At 34.8% G+C, this 23866-nt stretch overlaps 1 protein-coding gene across 4 annotated transcripts in view; it reads left to right on the top strand.

Moving 5' to 3' along the window:
• The window catches only part of CHM (CHM Rab escort protein), a 190979-nt gene that overhangs the window by 50598 nt on the left and 116515 nt on the right, over nt 1-23866 (top strand). For all 4 annotated transcript variants that reach the window (XM_016129964.2, XM_016129961.2, XM_036226400.1 and 1 more), the window contains 2 exons: nt 8820-8892; nt 11425-11549. In XM_016129964.2, coding sequence (XP_015985450.1) covers nt 8820-8892; nt 11425-11549 — 198 coding nt within the window. The remainder of the gene's footprint in view (nt 1-8819; nt 8893-11424; nt 11550-23866) is intronic.

Raw genomic sequence — 23866 nt, 5'->3', positions numbered from 1 at the left:
TGAGGACAACCTTTGTATATTTACCTATTCATCTATCTGGCTTAGTTGTCTAAAAATGGATTTCAGTGGGTGGGCCAGTGTGGAATGACTAATAACTCATAAAACAGAAGGTCTCTCTCCAGAACTAAGGATTGGGAGCACAGCTTGGTGGGTACTTAATTCTGGCAAACTGATCTGATTGCCAGAGCAACTTCCTGTAGCCTCATGGCACTCTTAAAACCAAGCAAGGGTTTGGTTTTCCTCTGTAACAATGGAATTGCACATGCATACTCTACCAAAGAAGCCCACCTTGATCTTGGAATGAGGGGATGGTGAAAGGAACTCAACCTTCTTGTGTTTCAGGTATATGGAGCTTTTAGTAAATGAGAATTTGTAAAGGGAGCAAGTTCAATGTATTTTCTAGCCTGTTCTATTATTTGTCAACCAGGAAGACAGAAACATGTCATGATTCTTTGTAGTATTCCAACCAAACTTAATTGGAATAGTCCTTCTTAATGTGCATGGTATATTGTAGTCAATACTAGCTGGGAAATAGATATTAGTAGACGTGGCACACTATTATTTTCCTACTCCTATCATATAAAGAAAGATATTTGTGCACATTAAATAGGAGATATATAATACAATTGGGTGCATTTTAGGTCCTAGAAATGAGTAGTCCCTTTAGCTCTGTCATTAGAGTAATTGTAGTTATGAAGTTATGATCCCATTTTCATTATCCAGATGAATTGGAGAAGCAAAACAAAAATTAGAGTTCATTGCCTTTACTAAATCAGATTCCAGGATTCATATTATATGCTTATGTTTATAATTTTAAATATTCCAATCTTGTAGATTATAGGAGACAATGTTATAAAGGGAAAGAGAATAGGCTTTGGGCCTGATAGGCACTGGGCTTAATTCCAAGTTTTGCCATATCCTAGCTTAGTAAGTTAAACAAGATACTCAATTTCACAGTGTTTTTTTTCTCCCTAATTTTAAAATGGAGATAATTATAGCACTCATCTCTCAGGATTCTTCTGAAGATTAAGTGAGATAATGAATGGAAAATGACAAGCTCAACAGACATAATATCCTCTTTTTCTCTTTACCCTTAAAATGAATTAAGTCAGCGTTTCTCAGAATATGTTCTGTTGAACTCTAATCATCCAAATGCTTTTTTCAAAAAAAGTATGCTCATTGTTCAACGCAATTTGTTCCCTCTTGGAGAGAACCGATGTTAACATATTTAATGCTTCTGAGAAACTCTGCTATAAATCATTTTTGGATAGTGATTTAACTCTTTAAACCTAGCATTTTCAAGTTTATTTTGTCATTGTACCATTTCTTTCTTGAAACATCTATTTACAGTCCATGCTATTGATGGGATACTATTCAATATCTAACTGTTTGGCTTCATTGAACCACAGCTACCATTATAATATATGGACACTAAATGACACAAGCCAGCTTAGAAGTTTGACATTGCTTATGTTGTAGTAGACAGGTTCAGGAGAACTGAGCTTCAATTAGTTCTGCCATTCTTCCATTGTTATGGAAGAATCCATGAGAAAATAGTTGTGAAAACAATTTTGAAAATTAAAAATCCTACCAGTGAAAGGTGGTATTACAACTATACTAGGAAAATTATAGGGCAGTGAATAATAGAATAGGGGAGTCTAGAGGCTGAGCTATGCAGCTTTCCATTCCATTTTCCTTTTCCATTGAACACACTTGGACCCCATCAGCTACCTGCCCGAAACGTTTTCAACTCTTGGACTTCTTAATAATTAAAATGATTCCCAGATGAATGTGCCTGAATGTCAGTAGCTCTCTCTCTTTTGTCAGTGTTCTTGTATTTGCTTACAGAACCCATTTCCCAGTGCAGGATGTAGTTTAGCATCACGTAGCTATGGCTGTTGCTGAATATTAAATACTGAATTTTAATTATGATGTACAATGGAGAAGAAGATTGTTATGATTTAAGTAATAGGCTTTAATTAATGAGCTTAAAGCTCAGCCTTCTCATACAGTTCAACTTTATTTTAGGTCCATCAGTAATGTATTTTCTATTAGTAGACATTAAGCAAAGTAGTACTGCTTTAGCATTAAACACTATGTAAATGATGAGAAGTCTGATTACTATTTTAACACTACGTTTTTCTGTGTTTTATTGGCTAGTTTAATGGAGACAGTTGTGTAACTCATTTTCTTTCTGTGTCTGGAAAAACTTAGGCAGTACTCTGATTAAGCTTTGTGAAACTTTAGGAAGATTAAAATCTTGTTTTCTATAGTTTTAAGGTAAACATTTCATACAATGAAAACTATTATGATTATTGGGCTTTTTTACCTTTGAAAATAAAAGTACCCATTTGTGATTTTTACTATTTTAGCTGAAAATTTTAGATCACTTTGCAATCATGAAACTTTAAAGGGCTTTAGACATTATTTTTATGGTATGTTTAAATACTGTGAATACTCATTTTCTAGCTCCACGAAGAGCTAGTTTTATAGAAGCCTTTTTTCTCATGTAAAATAGTGTTTCTGGCAATAGAGATAAATGTCATCCTTCATCATAAACTGCTTTTTCCTTTAGTTGATGTACAAAGGCAGTAGTGACAAAAAATTGGCAGAAAATGTTCTATTTTCCTTTTTTCTCTTTTTTTCTCAGGAAGTTCTTTATCCTTAAAATAAATTGTATCTGTGGGATTTTAAAACAAATTCAGTAACCTAACCTTTTTATTCCCTACAGAAACATTTTAAAGACCGTGGAAATAGTATTTTATAAATTGATATTGAATGTCAATTCTGAAGCTACATCTGTAAAGATAAAGTTTAAGAAAATATTTGGTGATCTTTAAGTTTTACTATTTCTATTGCAATAATGTCTATTATTAGAATATATTGATTTTGTTCAATATAAAAATATTTCAATATTTTTTTTCTTTTTTGTCATATTGATTCTGATACCTAAAGTCTTTGGCTTTCTCCTTAAATATTACAAACCATATTTAGAACCCTATGAATACAAAAATAAATTTAGTCAAAACATATGTTGGTTTTATAGTCAGTTTATTAATGATTATGTTACCGTCTTTTGTCACAAAGACCACAGTAATGAAAACCACGTTTCACCTTTTACATACACAATTGGATGAGATCGTCAGATGTTGATGTTAGGAGTGCATCAACAGGAAAGGTTGAAAATGGGAGCTGCATGGAAAAATACTAGAACAATTAGCTCTGTCAAAGACCATATGACCAAGTATAGGGGAGAAGAATAGATTTTGACTATGAATTGGCCTCAGGTCATTTAATAATTGAAAAAAACAATAAAATGACCCTTCTTAGCGTGTTTTTAGACATTTGATAATAGCAGAGAATACCTTGGAAATTGGCATATCATAGTCAGTGTTTGAAAATATGTGTTGGATTATTTTTGGGTTTCTAACATTTTATTAATGTTAATTTTCAGACAAATATTGGGAAAATTTTATTGTGAACACCTGTATGTATCTATTACCTAGATTCTACCATTAACATTTTGCTGTATTTGCTTTATTACATAACTTTCAATGTATTCATTTTTCTGTCCATCTTTTTATCTTTTTGTTTAATGTATTCAAAATAAATGTGTACCTTTAGTTTGGAATGCTTCAGCATGCATATCAGTAAATAGGGTTCAGTATTTATTTAAATTTTTACAAGATAATATTACATCCAGTGAAATGTACAGATTTTATGTACTCTTTAATAAGTTTTAGCAAATGCATATACTTGTGTAACTGAGAACTTTATCAAGATAGAGAACATTGTCATCACTCCAGAAAGTTCCCTCATGCCCCTTCAAAGGCAAGTCCTGCCTTTACTCCCACCCTCAAAGGCAGCCACTCTTGGGATACTTTTCACCATAGATTAATTAATTTAGCTTGTTCTAGAACTTTTGTAAATGGAATATACTCTGTGGGTAAAACATAATGCTTCTTTCACTTAGCACAATGCTTTTGAGATTCATCTATGTCGTTGCATGTATCAGTAGTTTATTCCTTTTCATTGGGGAATGGTATCCATTCTGTGGATATACATACTCAAATTGTTACCAGTTTGGAGCCATTAATGAATAAAGATGCTTAAAAAAAACTTTTACAAGCCTTTTGTGGACATTGCTTTTCTTGTGTGTCAATACCTAGGAATGGAATACTGGGTCATAGGATATGTATATGTTTTGAAAGAAACTGCCCAACATTTTCTCAAACTGTACCATTTTACGTTCTCACCAAAATTTAGGAGCATTATTGCCATCTACACCAACATCTGGTATGGTCATTCTTTTTAATTTTAACTTCTGGTGGATATGTAGCCATATCTCATTACACTCATTTGTAATGCTTATTTTTAATATATACTTACCTAATGACTAATGATGTTGAGCACCTTTTCCTGTGTTCATTAATCAGATGTCTTCCTTTGTGAAATCTGTTTAAATCCTTTGTCCATTTTAAAATTTGAATATTTGTCTTATTCAGTTGAAAGAGTTCTTTATATATCCTGGATACCAGACCTTTGCCAGATATGTTTTGTGACTATTTTAGTTTGTGCCTAACTCATTTATTTTTTATGTGATATATTTTGTGGAGATGTTTTTCATTTTGATGAATTTCTAATTTATCAATAGTTTTTATTACTTTCTGTGTACTGTCTGAGAAACCTTTGTCTATCCCAAATGTCAGATTCCTGATATCTATTTATTACTTATAAATTGGTGTATCCATTAAAATATTTTACTTAGATCTTGATGCTTTCACCCAGTAGTCAGAACTTCTCTCACTTATGACCTTATGGTGGCTAAAAGAAATCTAAAAATCTCAAAAAAATATATAGACAGTGGTTTCAGGGTAATTTTTTTTTTCAACACTCAGGCTATTTTCTAGTTTGAATTTCATTGAGTGTTATTTAGAAAATGTGATGGGATGGCAGAAGTATATTATTCTCAGGCAAGTGAGGAGAGGATATAAATTACTATGGGAAAACCACTAATTCTAACATTTTTCTTTTTTTCCTCCTCTTGCTTCTCTATACTACTGGCTATTGCCCACTATTCTTTCACTCACTCTTCTCTCTCACCCAAGGGATTACACCTTCTAGGCCTCCTGACCAAAATATTAGCAAGGGGTGGCCATCTAGAATTGTTAGAATAGCTGGAAGTCTATCTAAATATCAAAGCTCACTGGAGATTTTGGACCATATATGAATTTGCATTATTCCTGGGAGAACCACCAGATTATAAGTAAAGTAGTAATCTCATATTAATAGATCGACTTTCAAAGGTGGTCATTTTAACCTTTTTTATTGTTGTTAGAGTATATTTATGATAATTGGTAAAATATTTGAGCCTAAAATCTGACTTTATTCTTCAGGTCCATGTCATCAGTTGAGGAGAAATAATATCAGAATTTTGAGAGGATATACAGTAGCATTATGTTGAGTAATTTTGGATATCATATTAAAGATTTTATTTGGTTTTTGTTTAATTAAAAAATCTTTTGGAGACCAGACAAAGTGGTGTAGATGATAGATGCTTCATTTGTCGCCTCTTGCTACCACATCAAAGTTGTGATGGAAACACGGAGCAAAACAACAAGCAGAATCAGCTGGGGTCTAGATGAACAGAAGCCCTACAACTAGGGAGAGAAATAATTGATCACCCTACAATGGTTGAAGGGAGGATGGGGTGAACACAAGGCTGAGTGACAGAGGCTCACAATAGGACAGAGGCTATGGCAGCTGTGAACATTCCTACTTAAGGGGCCTTGTCAGTGGCCGGACTTTCATGGGGACAGACTTGCTTGCTCTGAGCACTAGCACTGGGTCAACTGCTCAGGGGCACCCGGGACTTACAGGGGTATGCCAAATTGTCAGAACAAGGGCCGGAGGTGAGGCTCTCTCCGAGGTAGAAGTGCTGATAGTATCCACTGTTCCTCTGGTGAGCTCCCCGTCCCCCATGTGCAGATACAGCACTACTATAGCTGAGACATCAAACTGGATAATGGGTCACTCTGCCCTGAATATTCCCTGAAACTACCTCCCTCATCTCTCAGCCTTACCCAAGCCACATGCAGGTATATCCTCAGCAAGTCCTATGTCACTTGCTGAGCAACTCCCAAACCCACACTGGTGGCAACTGGCCTCAGTTTCTGGCATGGCCTCTTGAGGCAACTGTAAGCACAGCATCGGTGGATTGCTTGCTGCATCTTAACAGGTGGCCCCAGAGGGGCACAGGCTGGGGCTAAACTTGGCCTGCAGCTGAACCCCTCTGGGGACTGTGCCACTGGACACCTACTACAGAAAATTCCATTATTGAGACTGGGAGACTTGGGAACTTTGCCTTAGTACATAGAAATAGACACAGAAAGGCAGCCAAAATGGGAAGGCAAAGAAGCAGAAACCATATGAGAGAACAGAATGGAGCTCCAGGAAAAATGGAGTCAAGCAATCTAACAGATTCAGAGTTCAAAACACTGGTTATAAAGATGCTCAATGAAATCAAAGGAAGCATAGATGAACTCAGAACTAACAGATAAAAAAACATAAAAATGGAAATGGAAATCATAAAAAGGAGCCAGTCAGAAATGAAGACATCTGCGATGAGTATATTAGAGGGCATTAATTGAATGGATGAAGAAAGGGATCAAATCACCAATATAGATGGTGGGGAAGCCGAGGACACCCAATCAGAATGGCAAGAAGTAACCAAGATTATAATAATTTAAGGAACTTATGAGACAAAATTAAGGGCAACAACATCCGTGTCATAGGGGTACCTGAAGAGGGAAAACAAGAAGTGGTAAATATATTTGAAGAAATAATGATGGAAAACTTCCTTAACCTAGTGAAGGAAATAGACATACAACACCAGGAAGCTCAGGGCGTCCCTAAAAGGATGAACCCAAAGAGGCCCACAACAAGAGACAAAACTAGAATGCTAAAGGATAAATACAAAGAATCTTAAAGGCAGCAAGAGAATAGCAGTTATCTGCAAGGGAGCACCCATGAGACTGGCAGCTGATTTCTCAAAAGAAACTACGGGATTGAAGGGACTGGCACAAAATATTAGACAAGATGAAAACCCAGGATCTACAACCAAGATCACATTCCACAAAGCTATCATTTAGAGTCAAAGGACAAATAAATAGCTTCCCACATTAAAAAACAAAACAAAACAAAACAAACAAACACAAAAACTAAAGGAATTCATGAATACCAAGCCAGTATTAAAGGAATTGTTGGAAGGTCTTCTTTAAGAAGAAAAGTCTTCTATCAAAAACGCAAATAAAGAATGGTAAGAACTACATATCTTTCAACAAGTACCTCAAATGGAGAATAATTAAGTGCTCCAATCAAAAGATAGAGTGGCTTAATGGATAAGAAAATAAGACCCCTGCCTACAAGAGACTCACTTCAGATTAAAAGACACACACAGACTAAAAGAAAAGGGATGACAAAAAATATTGCCTTAATGGACCTAGTGGGTATTGTGCTGAATGAAATCAGACAGAGAAAGACAAATACCTCATGATTTTACTTAGATTTTACGTGGAATCTAAAGGAAATAAAACAACAACAACAAAAAATGGAAACAGATGGGAGGGGGTGTTGGTGGGGACAGTAAAAAAGAGCAAAGGGATTATTAGGAAGTACAAATGGAGAGTTACAAAGTGGACATGGAGATACAAAGTGTAGCATATGGAAAATAGTCAACGATATTGTAAAAAATATGTTACAGAGAAGAGAGGTACTAGAAACATTGACTTGTACAATGTCAATATGGGCAAATAATTGTTGTATTTCAATAAAGCTGTGGGGAAAATGAACTTTTGTAGATTTTCATTTTATTAGAAAAAGATACAGAGAAGCAAAAATGAAAACAAAAATAAAACCAAGAATCTTGCTCACCCCAGAATGAATGCTGCTGTAGATGGGATTGAGTGTACTTTGTGGCTCTTTATACAAAGAATCAGTAAATGTGAAGAGTTTTGCAAGGATTGGGAAGCCCAATATGTAGTATAGAATTAGAGAGCCCTGGTTGCCAAAAATCCTACTTAAGAATGTTAATCAGAAGTCCAGTGTCTACAAGTTTCTGATCCTAGTTAGGAGACCTCTGGGTTCCGTAAAACAGAGTAATCTTCACAGGACTGAGGAATGAAGAATAATTTGTTCACCCAGTTATCAGTGGGGATGTCATTCTTTTGATACTTACCACAAAGTTTTGATATGAAAAACTATGTCCCAGGATCTACATTGATTTTTGGCCTTGAAGGCTAAGAATAGCATAGGGTCTACCACTAGATTTAGAGTGGCCAGTTATGAGGTGTGTGTACATACACACATACTTTTATTTGATTGATTGATTGATTGATTGCTGTGGGAGATGAGTTTGGTGGTAGTGGTGGTAGCAATGGATATTTAAATGCTTATAGAAAACTGAGCAGTTTTTCCAGTGGCTTTCTTTGAGATCTACCAAGTATCCACAGTCATTTTTGTTAACCCAGGAGTAAGAATTTTTCATGTCATCTGCTCAATGCCCATATCAAACTATTAATAATACAAAGAGATTTAATTCCTTATACAATGAAATGTTACCTTTAGGATCTGAGAGGTCCACTTCTATTTATTTCAGCCTACTATTTCCTCTAATCTCAACATCCCAATTATGTGTGTTTTTGAACTCAAGTAGCAATATTGAAAATGATATGAGTTGAAGGATCAGGGTAGTTTGTTGATGAAGATTGGTGACTAGATTTTTATACCCTTTTCTTTACTCTTATTATTTATCGTTACAGGAGAAGTTATTATGGAGGAAACTGGGCCAGTTTTAGCTTTTCGGGACTACTGTCCTGGCTAAAGGAATACCAGGTAAAGTTCTTATATGACTTTTTAATCTGCAAGGTTGTATTTTGTGTCACATAATAACTTTACATTGAAGAAAACCCTAAACTTCATCTGTAATATAGGATTGATATCTTATTCTTATTTATTTATTTGTTTAACAAAAATTATGCAGTCACCATTTCAGCTAATATTTTTCCAATGCCTTCAAAATATAGATATCACTTTTTAAATACAGATACATTAATTGAAGGATAAATTATATGTACTTGATACCATTTTGTAATTATTCTGTATGCCCAAAAAAAAGGCAAGATTTTTCCCCAAAATAATCTTTCAGAAAATATATTTTATTTCTTATAAAATCTTCCATATTACTAGTTGCTCTTTTAGTTAGTATTTTTTTTTGGGGGGGGGCGCTATTTGGGGACCATATATTCATTTGAAATGATCTGTCATTTGTGATTTTGCATAATTATAGAGGACACTTGACAGAATCAGTAAAAAGAAAAAGGAAAGAAATTAAATACAAGTTTAGTAATTTTTTTCTATGGGTAGAATCTTACTACTACAACTTGTATATCATTGCAAAGTTTTTAGAGCTCATATAAAGAATAGTATAGGGAGTTGGTTATGTCACGGAGTGTACCAGTTTTTATGGGACAGATCTTTTTTTTTAAAACTTCTAATTTTATATAAATGGTACACGTAGCTTGAAATGAAATTCCTACTGAAAGAATCATACCATGTAACAGCGGAATCAGAAACTGTTATATCTCAAAAGAGTTTAGAAAGGAGGATAATATACTCTAGAAAATTATATTCAGTTAGCTAAAATAATAAAACTAAGATTTATTAAGCACCTACCAGCAGCTAAGCACCACACTATACATACTGATTAATGGTGTACATGACTCAAAAATTGCTGTTAGTGATGACAAGGACATTGATGTTGAAGATGCAGTGAAGATTCACTTTGAATAATGTTGTTGTGTAGAAATGAGAGTGCGGAGAAACAAACAATATTTGAAAGTAGCATTTCATGTAATAATTTGAGCTATGTATAAATCAAGGAATTAAATGCTGTAAGTAAACATTTAAATGTTTTATCTATATGCCTTAAATATTCATATATTTATGTTGATCGAAAAACCTTTTTTGAACCTTATCTTTGGGAATTATATAAAGAGTCACCTGATATTGAGTCATATTTAGTACTTCCATGAGAAAATTTAGTCTAGTTCTCAGAACAACAACAAAAATATTCTAGTTGTCTGAATGGAAAACTTTTGGTGAGTGAAGGGATTTTTTAAAAAATAAATTTTGGTAATGGGTTAGATTTATTAATATAAAAAATAGAAATATTTTTGTAGACATTTATTTTAGTGCTTGTTTTAATTCAGCATCTTGACTCTGTCACCATATCCTTTTCCTCTTCCTTCTCTGTCACTGGTCCACAGTTCTTTTTTCAGACCAGTAACTCTATATGCATTCAAAATTTTTGTACTTCACCTCCTCTTTTACTTATGTTCGGATGTTTGGTACTATCTAATAATTACACTTTATAATAAGAGATGTCTACCACTACTTTTCTTCAGTTTATAGCAAATTCAGGACAGCAAAATTTTTAAAAGTGATTCTTGCCCTACTTTATGAAATCTGTAAGTTTAGAAATTTTCTGAGGTAAATTTATTTAAAACAAAGGAAATTATAGTTTTATTTCACTACTAGTTCTCTGGGTATGTATAATACATTAAATTGTTTTTTCTCTGTGAGATAGGTGTCAAATAGATTAAAAATTGAAACAGGTTAAAAATTAATTCTTGACATTTGGAAAAGGTGTATCTTGACATCTTCAGAAAGCTGCCGTATTTAAATTTTGCTGTATCATATAATTTTCTCCATAAAATCTAAATAGGAATTATTGAAGAATTTAAAGGATCACATTTGATACTTAGTGTTTAGATACTTTATTATGCTTTCTTGTTTTTTATTATCTTGCTGAATATAAAATATCCAGAGGTCGATTATTATAAAGTCCTTAGTCATAGTGGGCTGAGCACTTTTCAGAATACTTTTACATTTGATATGGCTAGTGATCGACCTTAAAAGATCTGAAATTAAGTAGAATGAAGTAATATCGAGCCTGCCGTTTTGACAACAAAATGTAGACTTTATTATTAACAAGTAATATATAGAACAGGTATACTGATTCTCAGCAGATAGAGAGTTAGTTGTCCTGGTTTTTAAGCAATGTCAAAAAGACCATGTCCAAATGACTAAATCAAAATATCACATATCCTGATAGAAATCTGTCAACCAGAGCTAGCTTTTGCTAGTGTAGGATATTCTGATAGTATATAAAAATATACATTGCTTTCCTCTTCCTTCCTTTGAAGTTGGCACACTATACTGGAGTTGCTTCAGGGACTCTGAAGTGATATCCTTCTTTGAATTTTGATTGGCTGAATGGAAAAAAGGTGAATTTATTAGAAAGGTATAAATTTTCTCAAAAAAGTGGATTTCGCAATTAACATTTCTCTTCTGTGTTTTGTTTAGGAAAACAGTGACATCGTGAATGAAAGCCCAGCATGGCAAGAACAAATTCTTGAAAATGAAGAAGCCATTGCTCTTAGCAGGAAGGACAAGACTATTCAACATGTGGAAGTGTTTTGTTATGCCAGGTATGAAAAGTATTTATTTAGGATAAACTAAGTTAATGTCTTCTTATTCATACGTCTTCAGAAGAGAATAAAAGTTAGGATTTAGATGGCATTGGTTGCTACACTTCTAATCGATATACTAGTTTCCCTTTTTAAAAAAAGTAACTTTCCATTTTCTCTATTTAGGTAATAATAAAATAATAATATCTAACATTAGTGACTCATATTTTACCAAGCTCTTTTAAATTCATTGTCTTATTTTGATCCTTACAACAGTCCTACGCTAGGATAGAGCAGATATTTGCACTTTTTTTAACAGAATCTTCAGTAGAACTCAAAAAGATTAACTTGCTAAAGATCACATTATTTGATAAATTTCAAAGCCACACATAAGCTACATAGTGGTGGAGCCCAAGATTAAAACTCAGGGTTTTTAAATCATAGTCCAGTGTCTTTCTTGAACTCTTCTTAGATAATATTCAAAGTAGCAAAATGGAAAATACCACTGTTCTTATATAATCAATGTGACATAATGGAAAATTATAATTTCGAATTAAAAAATCAAATTGAGCTGTCATAACATTTGTGGACATACATTTTTGTAAATCAAGAGCGAACAGTGGGAAGTAAGACTGTTTGAAGTGTCTCCTTCTGACTGAGAGAATTCATTGTTTTAAAACTTTGAAATAGTTTGTCTTTTCAAATGACGTGATCGATAGACAGTGGAAACAATCACACAGTTCAGTGAATCATTCAAATAATTATAGAGATGAGTTTAGAACATCAGACTGTCAGAATTTAATAGTAATTAAAACTTAAAATCCCAGGCACTAGAGATTCTTCAGGATATGTTCTATGATTTTACATATATTCTTATGACACAGTGATAAGTGTGACCTGAGCCTACAAAAAGTTTGTGAACCTGTGAATTATTTCTTAACCTATGTTCATATCTTTCAGGTAACTGGCATTTTCTCCCATAAATACACAGTTAATTTTCTATGATTTTCTGCAAAAGGATAGCCTTGGAAATGCCAGATATAGATTATAATTTACGTAATGCTAAGTGACATTCTGTTTGAACAGGTAGACCTCTCTGACATTGTTTGTAGCTAGTGTAGACAGATTTCTAACATGAGGTGATCTCAACTGAAAAATCATATGCTTTAGTCAAACCAGGAATAAATATTTGGTAACTTGCATGTGTGTTCAGGAATACTACTTGACTAGAATATAGTGACAGTCATACTGTGGCCCTTTAAGAGGTACTTTTTGATGTTTCAAGGCCTTTGAGTTCTTTACTTTTTATGATAATTAGAGTTTATAGTTTCTAATGACTTAAGTGACACACTTGGAATGCAGAGGAAATGATCTCATTTTCAGTTTCTGATCTCTTCAGTTTCATTTTTGGAACTTCTCAAAGTGGTAAAAGATTGGTAGTGGAAGGTTCGTTTTAAACCAAAGAAGTAGAACTCTGCTATATGTTCCTTTCATAGCCCATTAGAGCATGGAACAATAGGTGAATTCAAATAATGTCTTTATGTTTTCATTTACTTAGAAAAGGTAGCTGGTTATTCATGTCATGTAGGCAGGAAGAGCCCTGAGAGCATCCAGCCAGACTGTGGTATCCTTAACCTTTTGGATCATGGCACAAAGTTGGAATTATGTGGAAGGTGCTAGGGCTCAAATAGCTGTCACAAGGATTAACTTTATATGAGAGAACATCACTCAGGACCCACTGACTTAAATCAAAAGCCTTGTTTAATACATATTACAGACAAACCTCATTTTCTGTTTTTTTTTTTAATTTTAATTTTATACTGTAGTAGTTTAAAGCAGCAAATTGGAAAGGGATCTGCTTAGAGGCAAGCACATTGAGAACCACACCAAGACCTGGGTTATAGTCCTGCCTTTACTGTTTGACTTGCTGTGTGATACTGAGCACGAGATGTTTCCTCTCTGGTCTCTTTTAACATTAGGGGTTTAGATTAGTTGATCTCAGAAGTCCCCTGGGCTGCTGTTGCTATTTTAGATGCCAGTTAAGAGATTAACAGGGGAGGAATGGACAATATCAGCAAGCTGAGAGCAGTCTTTTGGCCATTTAGTGTAGGCAAATGGCTTTTATACCAGAGGATCTCTCAAGGACATCATTGTATTATAGCATGATATAATAATCGATAGTCATAATTACATCCTGGTATCTTCAGGCAAAAGTTAAGTTATGTTCTGTATTCTCTACTTGAAAAGTTAGGGGAATTTGAAATACATTTTTATTTTTGAGTTCCTTATTGTAAATAATGAAAAATACGATACAGGTTCCTTAATTATTTTTGTTGCTATAGTTGCTTTTTTACATGTTATTGATGGTAACGTTACATTTTGTGGAAACGGTGTGTGTGAGTGTGTGTTTAGTTCTATACAATTTTAACACGTATAGGTTCATATGTCCATCACCACAGTCACTTTACAGAATAAGACAGTTCCATCACCACAAGGATCCCTCTTGTTGCCATTTTGTAACCACCCTTCACCTCCTTCCTACCTTCCCTCTCTAATCCCTTACTCTTGGCAACCACTGATCTGTTTTCCAGCTCTATAATTTTGTCATTTTGAGGATGTTATGTAATTGGAACTGCCATTGACTTTGTTTTCACTCATCATAGTTACCTAGAGATTAATTCAGGTTGTTGCATGTTTCAATAGTTTGTCCCTTTTTTATTGCTGAGTAGTATTCCATGACATGGATTGTACCGCAGTTTGTTTAATCATTCACCTATTGAAGAACATCTGGGCTGTTTCCAGTTTTGTCTGTTATAAACAAAGCTGCTATACACAGTTGTTGATAGGACTCTGTTTGAACATAAGTTTTTATTTCTCTGGGAAAACACCCAAGTGTGCAATTGCAGAAACATATGAGTGTTTCAGTTTATCAACATCTTCATCAGCATTTGATGTCACTTTTTTATTTCAGCCATTTTGATAAGTGTGTAGTGATCTCAGTTCATTTACATTTCCCTAATGGCTGATTTGGAATATCTTTTTATGAGCTTATTGGCCACCCATATATCCTGTTGGTGAAATGTCTGTTCATGTCTTTTGCTCATTTTTTAATTAGATTGATTTTTTTTCCTGTGGAGTTTGAGAGTTCTTTATATATTCTAAATATGTGTCATTTGCCAGATATGTGGTTTGCAAATATTTCCCCCTCAAAGATAGCTTGTCTTTCATCCTCTTTAAACAGGATATTTTGCAGAGAAAACATTTTAAATATTGATGAGGTCCAATTTATCAATTTTTTCTTTGCAAATTATGCTTTTGGTATCAAATCTAAGAACTCTTTACCTAGCTGCAGGTCCAGAAGATTTTCTCCCTTTTAAAAAAATAAGTTATAGTTTTATGTTTTACATTTAAGTCCATGATCCACTTTAAATTAATTTTTGTGTAAGATTTTGTGAGGTTTAAGTTAATGTTTATTTTTTTTAACCTGAGGACATCCAATTGCTTCAGCACCATTTATTAAAAAGGCTCTTCTACATTGAATTATTTTTGCATCTTTGTCAAAAATCAGTTGGCTGCACTTCGATAGGTCTATTTCTAGATTCTCTGTTTCATTGCATTGATCTATATCGGTGCTCCTCAACTTACAGTGGGGTTACATCATGATAAACCCATCATAAGTTGACAATATTGTAAGTCGAACATGCATTTAATATACTTAACCTATTGTGCATCATAGCCTCTCTTAAACGTGCTCAGGACACAATATCCAAAGATCGCTGGCAACACAGTATACTGTAGATCAGAGGTCCCCAACCCCTGGGCCACGGACTGGTATCAGGCCATGGCCTGTTAGGACCCAGGCCACACAGCAATTGGTGAGCGGCTAACGAGAGAGCGAAGCTTCATCTGTATTTGCAGCTAGTATCACCACCTCAGCTCCACTTCAGATGATGCAAGCAGTAGATTCCCATAGGAGCACTGGTCCCTGGTGCCAAAAAGATTTCAGGCCCTGATGTAGAGTATTGGTTGTCTGCCCTTGTGATTGAGGAGCTGATTGGAGGCTGACTGGGAGCTTCAGCTCACTGCTGCTGCCCAGCATCTTGAGAGAGTATCATATTGCATATTGCTAGCTTGGGAAAAGATCAAAATTCAGAATTAGAAATATGGTTTCTATTAAATGCCTACTTATTGCTTTCACACCATTGTAATGTTGAAAAAATCATAAGTCGAATCATGATAAGCCAGGGACCATCTGTATGTCTTTTCTCACATCAGTACCACACTGTCATGATTATTGCAGCTATATAGTAGGACAATATCAGGTAGAATGATTCCTCCAAATGTATACTTCTTTGTCAAGATTGTTTTAGCTGTTCTAGAATTTGTGCCTTTCCACATAAATGTTTAAATAAGCTTATCTGTATCTAAAAAGTGTTGCTGGAATTTTGATAGAATTGCATTAAAGCTATAGATCACCTTGGAGAGAATTGACATCTTTTATGTTTTTAATTCTTACAATCCATCAACTAGATATATCTCTTCATTATATGGAAAGTCATCTTTGATTTTTTTTTTTTTGGTACAGAATTTCATCATTTTCATGTACATGTTTTATTTAATTGTATAACTAAGTTTAATTTTATTTGGAATAGTTGCAGTTGTAAGTGGTATTGTCTTTTTGTTATTATTTATTTTATTTTATTTTTTTATGGCGACATTGGGTAACAAAATCCAATAAGTTTCAGCTGTACATTTTAACACTAAGGCATATATATATATATATATATATTTACACTGTATGTTCACCTCCCATAGTTAGATTTCTTTCTATTACCACATATTTGACCCCCCTTACACCATCTATCTCCCCCCCACTCCCACCTTCCCCCTCTCCTCTGGTAACCACTTGTCTGTTGTCCGTGTGTTCCTGTTTGTTTGTCCTGTTCATTTGTTGCTTTTAGGTTTATATCCCACATACAAGTGATATCATGATTTTCAAGTTTTTCTATATGGCTTATTTTGCTTACTTTGATTATCTCGAAGTCCATCCATGTTGTTGCAAATGGCAGTATTTCATCTTTTACGGCTGAGTAATATTCCATTGTATATATGTAACACAGCTTCTTTACCCAATCATCTGTCATAGGACACTATATTTGCATCCATGTCCTGGCCACTGTGAATAATGCTGCTAGGATCATCGGTATGTAACTATCTATTTAGATATGGGTTTTCAAGTCTTTGAGGTAAATACCCAGTAGAGGGATTGGTGGATCATATGGTTGATCAGTTCTTAGTTTTTTGAGGAACCTCCATACTGCTTTCCATACTGACTGTACCAATTTGCAGTCCCACCAGCAGTGTATGAGGGTTCCTTTTTCTCCGCATTCTCTCCGACAGTTGTTATTACTTGCCTTGTTGATTATAGCTATTCTAACAGGTGTGAGATTGTATCTCATTGTGGTTTCGATTTGCACTTCCCTAATAGATAGTACTATTGAGCATATTTTCATATACTTATTGGCCGTTTGTATGTCCTCTAGAGAGAAGTGTCTGCTCAGGTCCTCTGCCATTTTTTTTTGATTGGATAGTTTGTTTTTTGTTGTTATTGACTTGTATGAGATCATTGTATGTCTTGGATATTAGGCCCTTATTGGAAACATTGCTTGCAAATATATTTTCCCATTTGGATGGTTGTGTCTTTACTTTGTTAACTGTTTCTTTTGTTGTGCAGGAGCTGCTTTTTAGTTAGATGTAGTTCCATTCATTTATTTTTGCTTTTACTTCCCTTGCTTTGAGGTCAAATTCAGAAATTCCTCTTTAAATCCAAGGTCCTTGAGTTTCATTCCTGTATTTTCTACACTGCATTTTATTTTTTTGAGTCTTAGATTCAGGTCCTTAATCCTTCTTTTAGTGAATTATGGTGTGTGGTGATAGACAACAGTATAGTTTCATTCTTTTGCAGGTGGCCTTCCAATTTTCCCAGCGTCATTTATTGAAGAGGCTTTCCTTTCTCCACTGTATGCTTCTGGCTTTTTTGTCAAAATTATTTGTCCATATAAATATGGGTTTACTTCTGGATTCTTGATTGTTCCACTGGTCCATGTGTCTGTTTTTCTGCTAATGCCATGCTCTTTTGGTTATTGTTGCTTTGTAGTATAATTTGAAGTCGGGAAGAGTGATGCCTCCAGCCTCATTCTTTTTTTCTCAGGATGACTTTGGCAATTTGGGGTCTTTTGTGCTTCCATACAAATCTGGTGATTTTTTGTTCTATTTCTTTAAAAAATGCGGATGAGATTTTGATGAGGAGTGCATTAAATCTGTATAATGCTTTAGGTAATAAGGTCATTTTCACTATGTTGATTCTTCCAATGCAAGGACACGGAATATGTTTCCATTCCTTTGTATGTTTTCTAATTTCTTTTAATAGGATCCTATAGTTTTTATTATATAGATTCTTCACATGTTTCATTAGATTTATTCCTAGGTATTTTATTCTTTTTGTTGCAGTTGCAAAGGGAATTATTTTTTTCCACTTCTTTATCTGATACTTCATTATTATAGAATAGGAACATTATGGAGTTTTGAACATTGATTTTGTGTCCAGAAACTTTACCGTATATGTTTTTTTTTTTTTAGTAGTGTTCTTGTGGAGTCTTTAGGATTTTCTATATAGAGAATTATGTCATCCTCAAATAGTGACAGTCTGACTTCTTTGTTTTCTATTTGGATGCCTTTTACATACTTCTCTTTCCTGATTGCACTTGCTAGGACCTCCAACGTTATATTGAATAACAGTGGCGATATTGGACAGCCTTGTCTTGATTCTGATCTTAGAGGGAAGGAGTTTAATTTTTCACCATTAAGTATAATATTGGCTGAGAGTTTGTTGTACATGGCCTTTATTATGTTAAGGTATTTTCCTTCTATACTGATTTTGTTAAGTGTTTTGATCATAAATGGATGCTATATCTTGTCGAAGGCTTTTTCTGCATCTGTTAATATGACCATATGATTCTTATTTTTTAAGTTTTTATGTGGCATATCACATTAATTGATTTGCATATGTTGAACCATTGCTGTGCCTTGGGGATGAATCCCACTTGATCATGGTGTATAATCTTTTTAATATGTTGCTGTATTTGTTTCACTAGTATCTTATTTATGATTTGTATATCTGTGTTCATGAGAGATATTGGTCTGTAGTATTCTTTTTTGTTGTTGTTATCTTTACCAGGTTTTATATCGGTGTAATATTGGCCTCATAAAATGAATTGGGAAGTCTTTGATTTTTTGGAAGAGTTTGAGGAGAATAGGTATTAAATCTTCTTTGAACGTTTGGTAGAATTCATTACTGAAGCCATCTGGTCCTGAACCTTTACATTTTGGTAGGTTTTTGATGATCGTTTCAATTTCCATGCTGCTGCTGGGTCTATTTAGATTTTCCAGTTCTTCTTGATTCAGTCTAGGAAGGTTGTATCTTTCTAAATACTGGTCCAGTTTTTCTAGGTTATTAAATTTGGTGTTGTATACTTTTTCATAGTATTCTTGTTAGATCCTTTGTATTACTGTGATGTCAGTGGTAATTTCCCCTCTTTCAACCCTGATTTGTTTATTTGTGTCCTTTCTCGTTTTTTCTTTAGTTAGTCTAGCCAGGAGTTTGCCAATTTTATTAACCTTCTCAAAGAACCAGCTCCTTGTTGCCTTGTTGTATTTAGTTTTTCTGGGTTTTTTTTTTTTTTTTTTGGTTGCAATTTCATTTATTACTGCTCTAATTTTGATTATTTCTTTCGGTCTGCTGACCAGGCTTCATTTGTTCTTCCTTTTCTAGTTTTTAAAGATGAAGTGTTAGGTTGTTTATCTGGGCTCATTCTTGTTTTTTTGAGGTAGGCCTTTCCTCTTAGAGCTCTTTTGCCATGGCCCAAAAGATATGATATTTTGTACTATCATTATCATTCATTTCTATATATCTCTTGATTTCACTCTTTGTTTCATCTCATATGAGTCTGTATTTGTCTTTGCAGTTGCAGTGTGTCTCCTGTAGGCAGCATACGGTTGTCGTTTTTTGTTTTGTTACTTTAATTAGTTTCAAGTATACAGTACATTGGTTAGACATTTATATAGTTATAATACGATCCTCCCAGTTGCTCCCTCCCTCCCCTGACCCTCCACCTATCCAACATATTAATGGTAACTGCATTCCTTATGCCATGGTCCCCATCCATGTGACCATTCATCAGCTACTAATTTGTACTTCTTTAACCCTTCACCCCATTCCCCCATCCCCCCACTGTGTATGTCACCAAATTTTCCACTATATTTGTGGGTCTCTTTTTGATTAGTTTGTTCTTTTTATTTCTTAGTTTCCACATATAAGTCAAATCATATAGTGTTAATGTTTGTCTGACTTAAATACCTTCTAGGTCCATTACAGCAATATCTTTTTCCATCCCCTTTCTTTCAGTCTGCGTGTGTCTTTTAATCTGAAGTGAGTGTCTCATAGACATATATAGAGGTCTTGTTTTTCTTATCCATTCAGCCACTCTGTCTTTTGGTTGGGGCACTTAATTCTTATCCAGTTGAGGCACTTTTTGATATTAATGCAGTTACTACTCTGTATTCCTGTTTTGGATTCAGGTTTGTTTGTTTGTTTGTTTGTTTTTTTCTTAAAGAAGTCCCTCCACCATTTCCTGTAATACTGTCTTGGTGGTGATAAATTCCTTTAGTTTATTTTTTTTCTGGGAAGCACTTTATCTGTCCTTCAACTATAATTGATAGCTTTGCTGGATAAAGTATCCTTGGTTGTAAATCCTTGATATTCATTACGTCGAATATTTCGTGCCAAGCCCCTCTGTCCTGTATAGTTTCTTATGAAAAACCAGCCCAGTCTTACGAGTGTTCCCTTGTAGGTAGCAATCTGCCTTTCTCTTGCTTCTTTTGAGATTCTTTCTTTATATTTAACTTTTGACATTTTAATTATGATGTGTCTTAGCATGGGTATCTTTGGATCCTTGTTTTTTGAGATTCCATGAGCTTCCTTGGGTTTTGTGTCTCTTTCCTTCACCAGGTTAGGGGAATTTGCCATCATTATTTCTTCAAACAGCTGTTCAAAATCTGTTTTTCTTCAGGTACGCCGATCAGGCAGATATTTTGACCCTTAATAGTGTCTCATCTGCTTCTTTAAATTATTTTTTTCAGTCTTGGAAACTTATATCTTGCAATTCTGATTGTGTCTTTAGCTTTACCATTCTCTAGATAGGACATTTGATCCTTTTCTTAATTCACTTTTTTTATTCTTTTGTTCTATTTAATATACTTTTCATCTCAGGGAATATGTCCTTCATTTCAGACTGATTCCCTTTTATAATTTCCATTTCCATTTTTATATTTTTTTATCTCTCTGTTGAAGTTCTTGCTGAATTTATATACACTTCCAAAAAGATCATAGAGCATCTTTATAATCAGTGTTTTGAACTCTGAATCTGTTAGATTACTTGACTCCATTATATCTGGATCTCTGTGCTGTTCTCTCATATGGTTTCTGCTTCTTTGTCTTCCCATTTTGGCTGTTTTTCTTTGTGTTTATGTAGTAAGCAAAGCTTCTGAGTATCTTGGTCTTATTCGTGTGGATTTGTGAAGTAGGTATCCAGTGGCACCATCCTGAGAGGGCTTCAGCTGCATGCCAATCTTAGCCCAAACCTCTACCTCTCCAGAGCCACCTGTTAAGATTCAGCAAGTAATCCACAGATGCTGTGCTTACAGTTGTCTCAAAAGGCCACACCAGAAACTGAAGCCAGGTGCCTCCAGTGTCAGTCTAGAAGCTGCTCATTAAGGAGCACTTGACTCTCTGAGGATATACCTGGATGTGGCTTGAGTGGGCTGCTAGTTGGAGAAGGTGGAGTTTCAGGGAATCCTCTGGGCTGAGCTACCTTTGTTACCCAGTTCGATGACGTCTTTGCTATGGTGTTGCTGAGTCCTTGTACTGGGAGTGAGGAGGGCTCAGCAGGGAACGATGGATACCACCGGCACTCCTATACATACGAGTCTTGCCTTGGTCCTCACTTCGACAATGTTTGCCTGTAAGGCCCTGGCGTCCCCCCTGTGGACAGCCGAATCAATACTGGTGCTCAGAGCAATCCACTCCCAGACGCGGCCCCTTTAAGAGGAGTCTGCTGCTGCTGCTGCAGCCTCGTCTCACTCACCCGCTTGAAACTGGGCAGCCCTGCGTCCTCGCCCTATCTCCTACCTTCTGTCATTGCAGGCTGATTTCTTGGATTTCCCCCTAGTTATATAATTGTTCATCTAGATCCCAGGTGATTTTTCCTTGCTGCTTGCTTCTTGTTTGTGTCACAACTTAAATTTGGTTGCCAGAGAGATGAACAGAGCCTCTGTCATCTATGCCATATTTTTTCTTTTCTTTTCTTTTCTTTTCTTTTCTTTTCTTTTCTTTTCTTTTCTTTTCTTTTCTTTTCTTTTCTTTTTTCTTTTTTGCTCCTAGGTTTTTTTTTTTTTTGATCCATTATGCAATTCTGTGCCTTTTTATTGGTGAGTTCAGTCCATTTACATTTAGGGTGATTATAGCCATTTTATCTTTTGCTTTTTGATAGCTCGGTGTTTCCATTGCTTCCTTGTCCTTGTGTTTCTGTTTTCTTTATTTTGGTTGGCTTTCGTGGGTTTTCTCTGGTCCTTGTTTTATGTTATATATTTCAGTTATGAATCTTCGATGTGTGGTTACTATTACAAATATGTAAAGGATATATATATGTATATGTATATACATACATATATACATACATACACACATACGTATATATATGTATATACATACATATATATACACATACACATACAGTTGTCCATTTTCTCCTACGCATGCCGTATCTCCATTCCCTTTGTGAATTTGGATCTTTGAAGTCTCTCCTTTTGTGTCATTATTGTCTCAATTTGTCCCTATGTATGCCGAACGTTCATTACTATTTTGCTATAGCAAATCTCTTATTGTTTAAGCTTATAGTGCCCTGTTCTTAGTAAGGATTGTACTCTTCTGTTTCTATTTGCCTGCTAGTCGTCTTATTCTTAATTATGTATTTATATTTTTTTGTCATTTTGTTTTAGGTGAACTGACCCCTTTCAGTATTTCCTGTAGTGCAGGTCTCATAGTAGAGAATTCTCTCAATTTTTGTATGTCTGGAAAGGTCATTCTCCCTTATATCTAAAAGAGAGCTTAGCTGGGTGCATTATTCTTGGCTGGTAGTTCCTTTCATTTATTAGTTTGAATATTTGATCCCATTCCTTTCTGGCTTGTAAGGTTTGTGCTGAGAAGTCCGAAGATAATCTAATGGGTTTTCCTTTATAGATAACCCTATTCTTTTCTCTGGCTGCCTGGAGAATTCTTTCTTTGTCATTGACTTTTGATAATTTTAATACAATGTGTATTCGAGAAGGACTTTTTGGGTTGTGATAATTGGGTGTTCTGTTGACTTCTTGAATTCTAAGCTCCAGCTCATTCCTTAAATTTTCGAAATTCTCATCAACTATTTATCTAAAAATGCTTTCTAATCCCTGTTCATTTTCCTCCCCTTCAAGCATGCCTACTACTTTTATGTTTCCCCTCCTGATGGTATCAGCTATTTCTTGTATTTCTCTTACATTATTTTTCATTCTTCAGCTTCTCTCTTCCTCCTTCTGATTTATTTCTAGATTTCTGTCTTCAGTATCACTGATCTTTTCCTTTTTTTGGTCAACTGTATTTCCCAAGCTTGCTATTTCATTTTTTTCAGTTCCTGTAGCGTGTCCTTTAACTTCAGAAGTTCTATTCTGATCTTTTTGAGGGTTTCAATCTGCTTCCTATAGAACTCATTCTGCTCATCTAGTCATTTTTTCTATTCCTGAAATTCTTGATATGATTCATTTCAGATCTCATTGAGGTTTTTCAGAAGTACCACCCTGAATTCTCTGTCATTTAAGTCACTTATTTCTATGTCCGTAAGCATATTTTCTGGAGATTTTTCTCTTTCTTTCTGAGCTACCTTGTCATTTTGATTGTTCGTGGTGTTTAATGGACTATTTCTCCACCCGGGCATTAATTAGAACTGAATTTTGATTTCTTTCCAGAAAGAAGATTTAGTATATAAACATCTCGCTAGTCTGTTGCAAAGAAGGTGTTTTTCTTCTGGTTTCCAGTAGGTGGCATCAAAGCCTCTTGGGTCCCTGCTTTATATAAAGCCTTAATGATGCCTTTTTTTCTCTTATAGATATTTAATCACGCTCGCTACCCTCAGTCTCAGTCCCTGTCAGTGTTAGCGAGAGTTTTGGTAGTGTTTGCTTAGATTCTCCTG

Source organism: Rousettus aegyptiacus, unplaced genomic scaffold, assembly GCF_014176215.1.
Source record: "Rousettus aegyptiacus isolate mRouAeg1 unplaced genomic scaffold, mRouAeg1.p scaffold_m13_p_9, whole genome shotgun sequence".
In the NCBI taxonomy this organism is placed as follows: Eukaryota; Metazoa; Chordata; class Mammalia; order Chiroptera; family Pteropodidae; genus Rousettus; species Rousettus aegyptiacus.
This window is presented reverse-complemented; position numbering and strand designations above follow the sequence as displayed.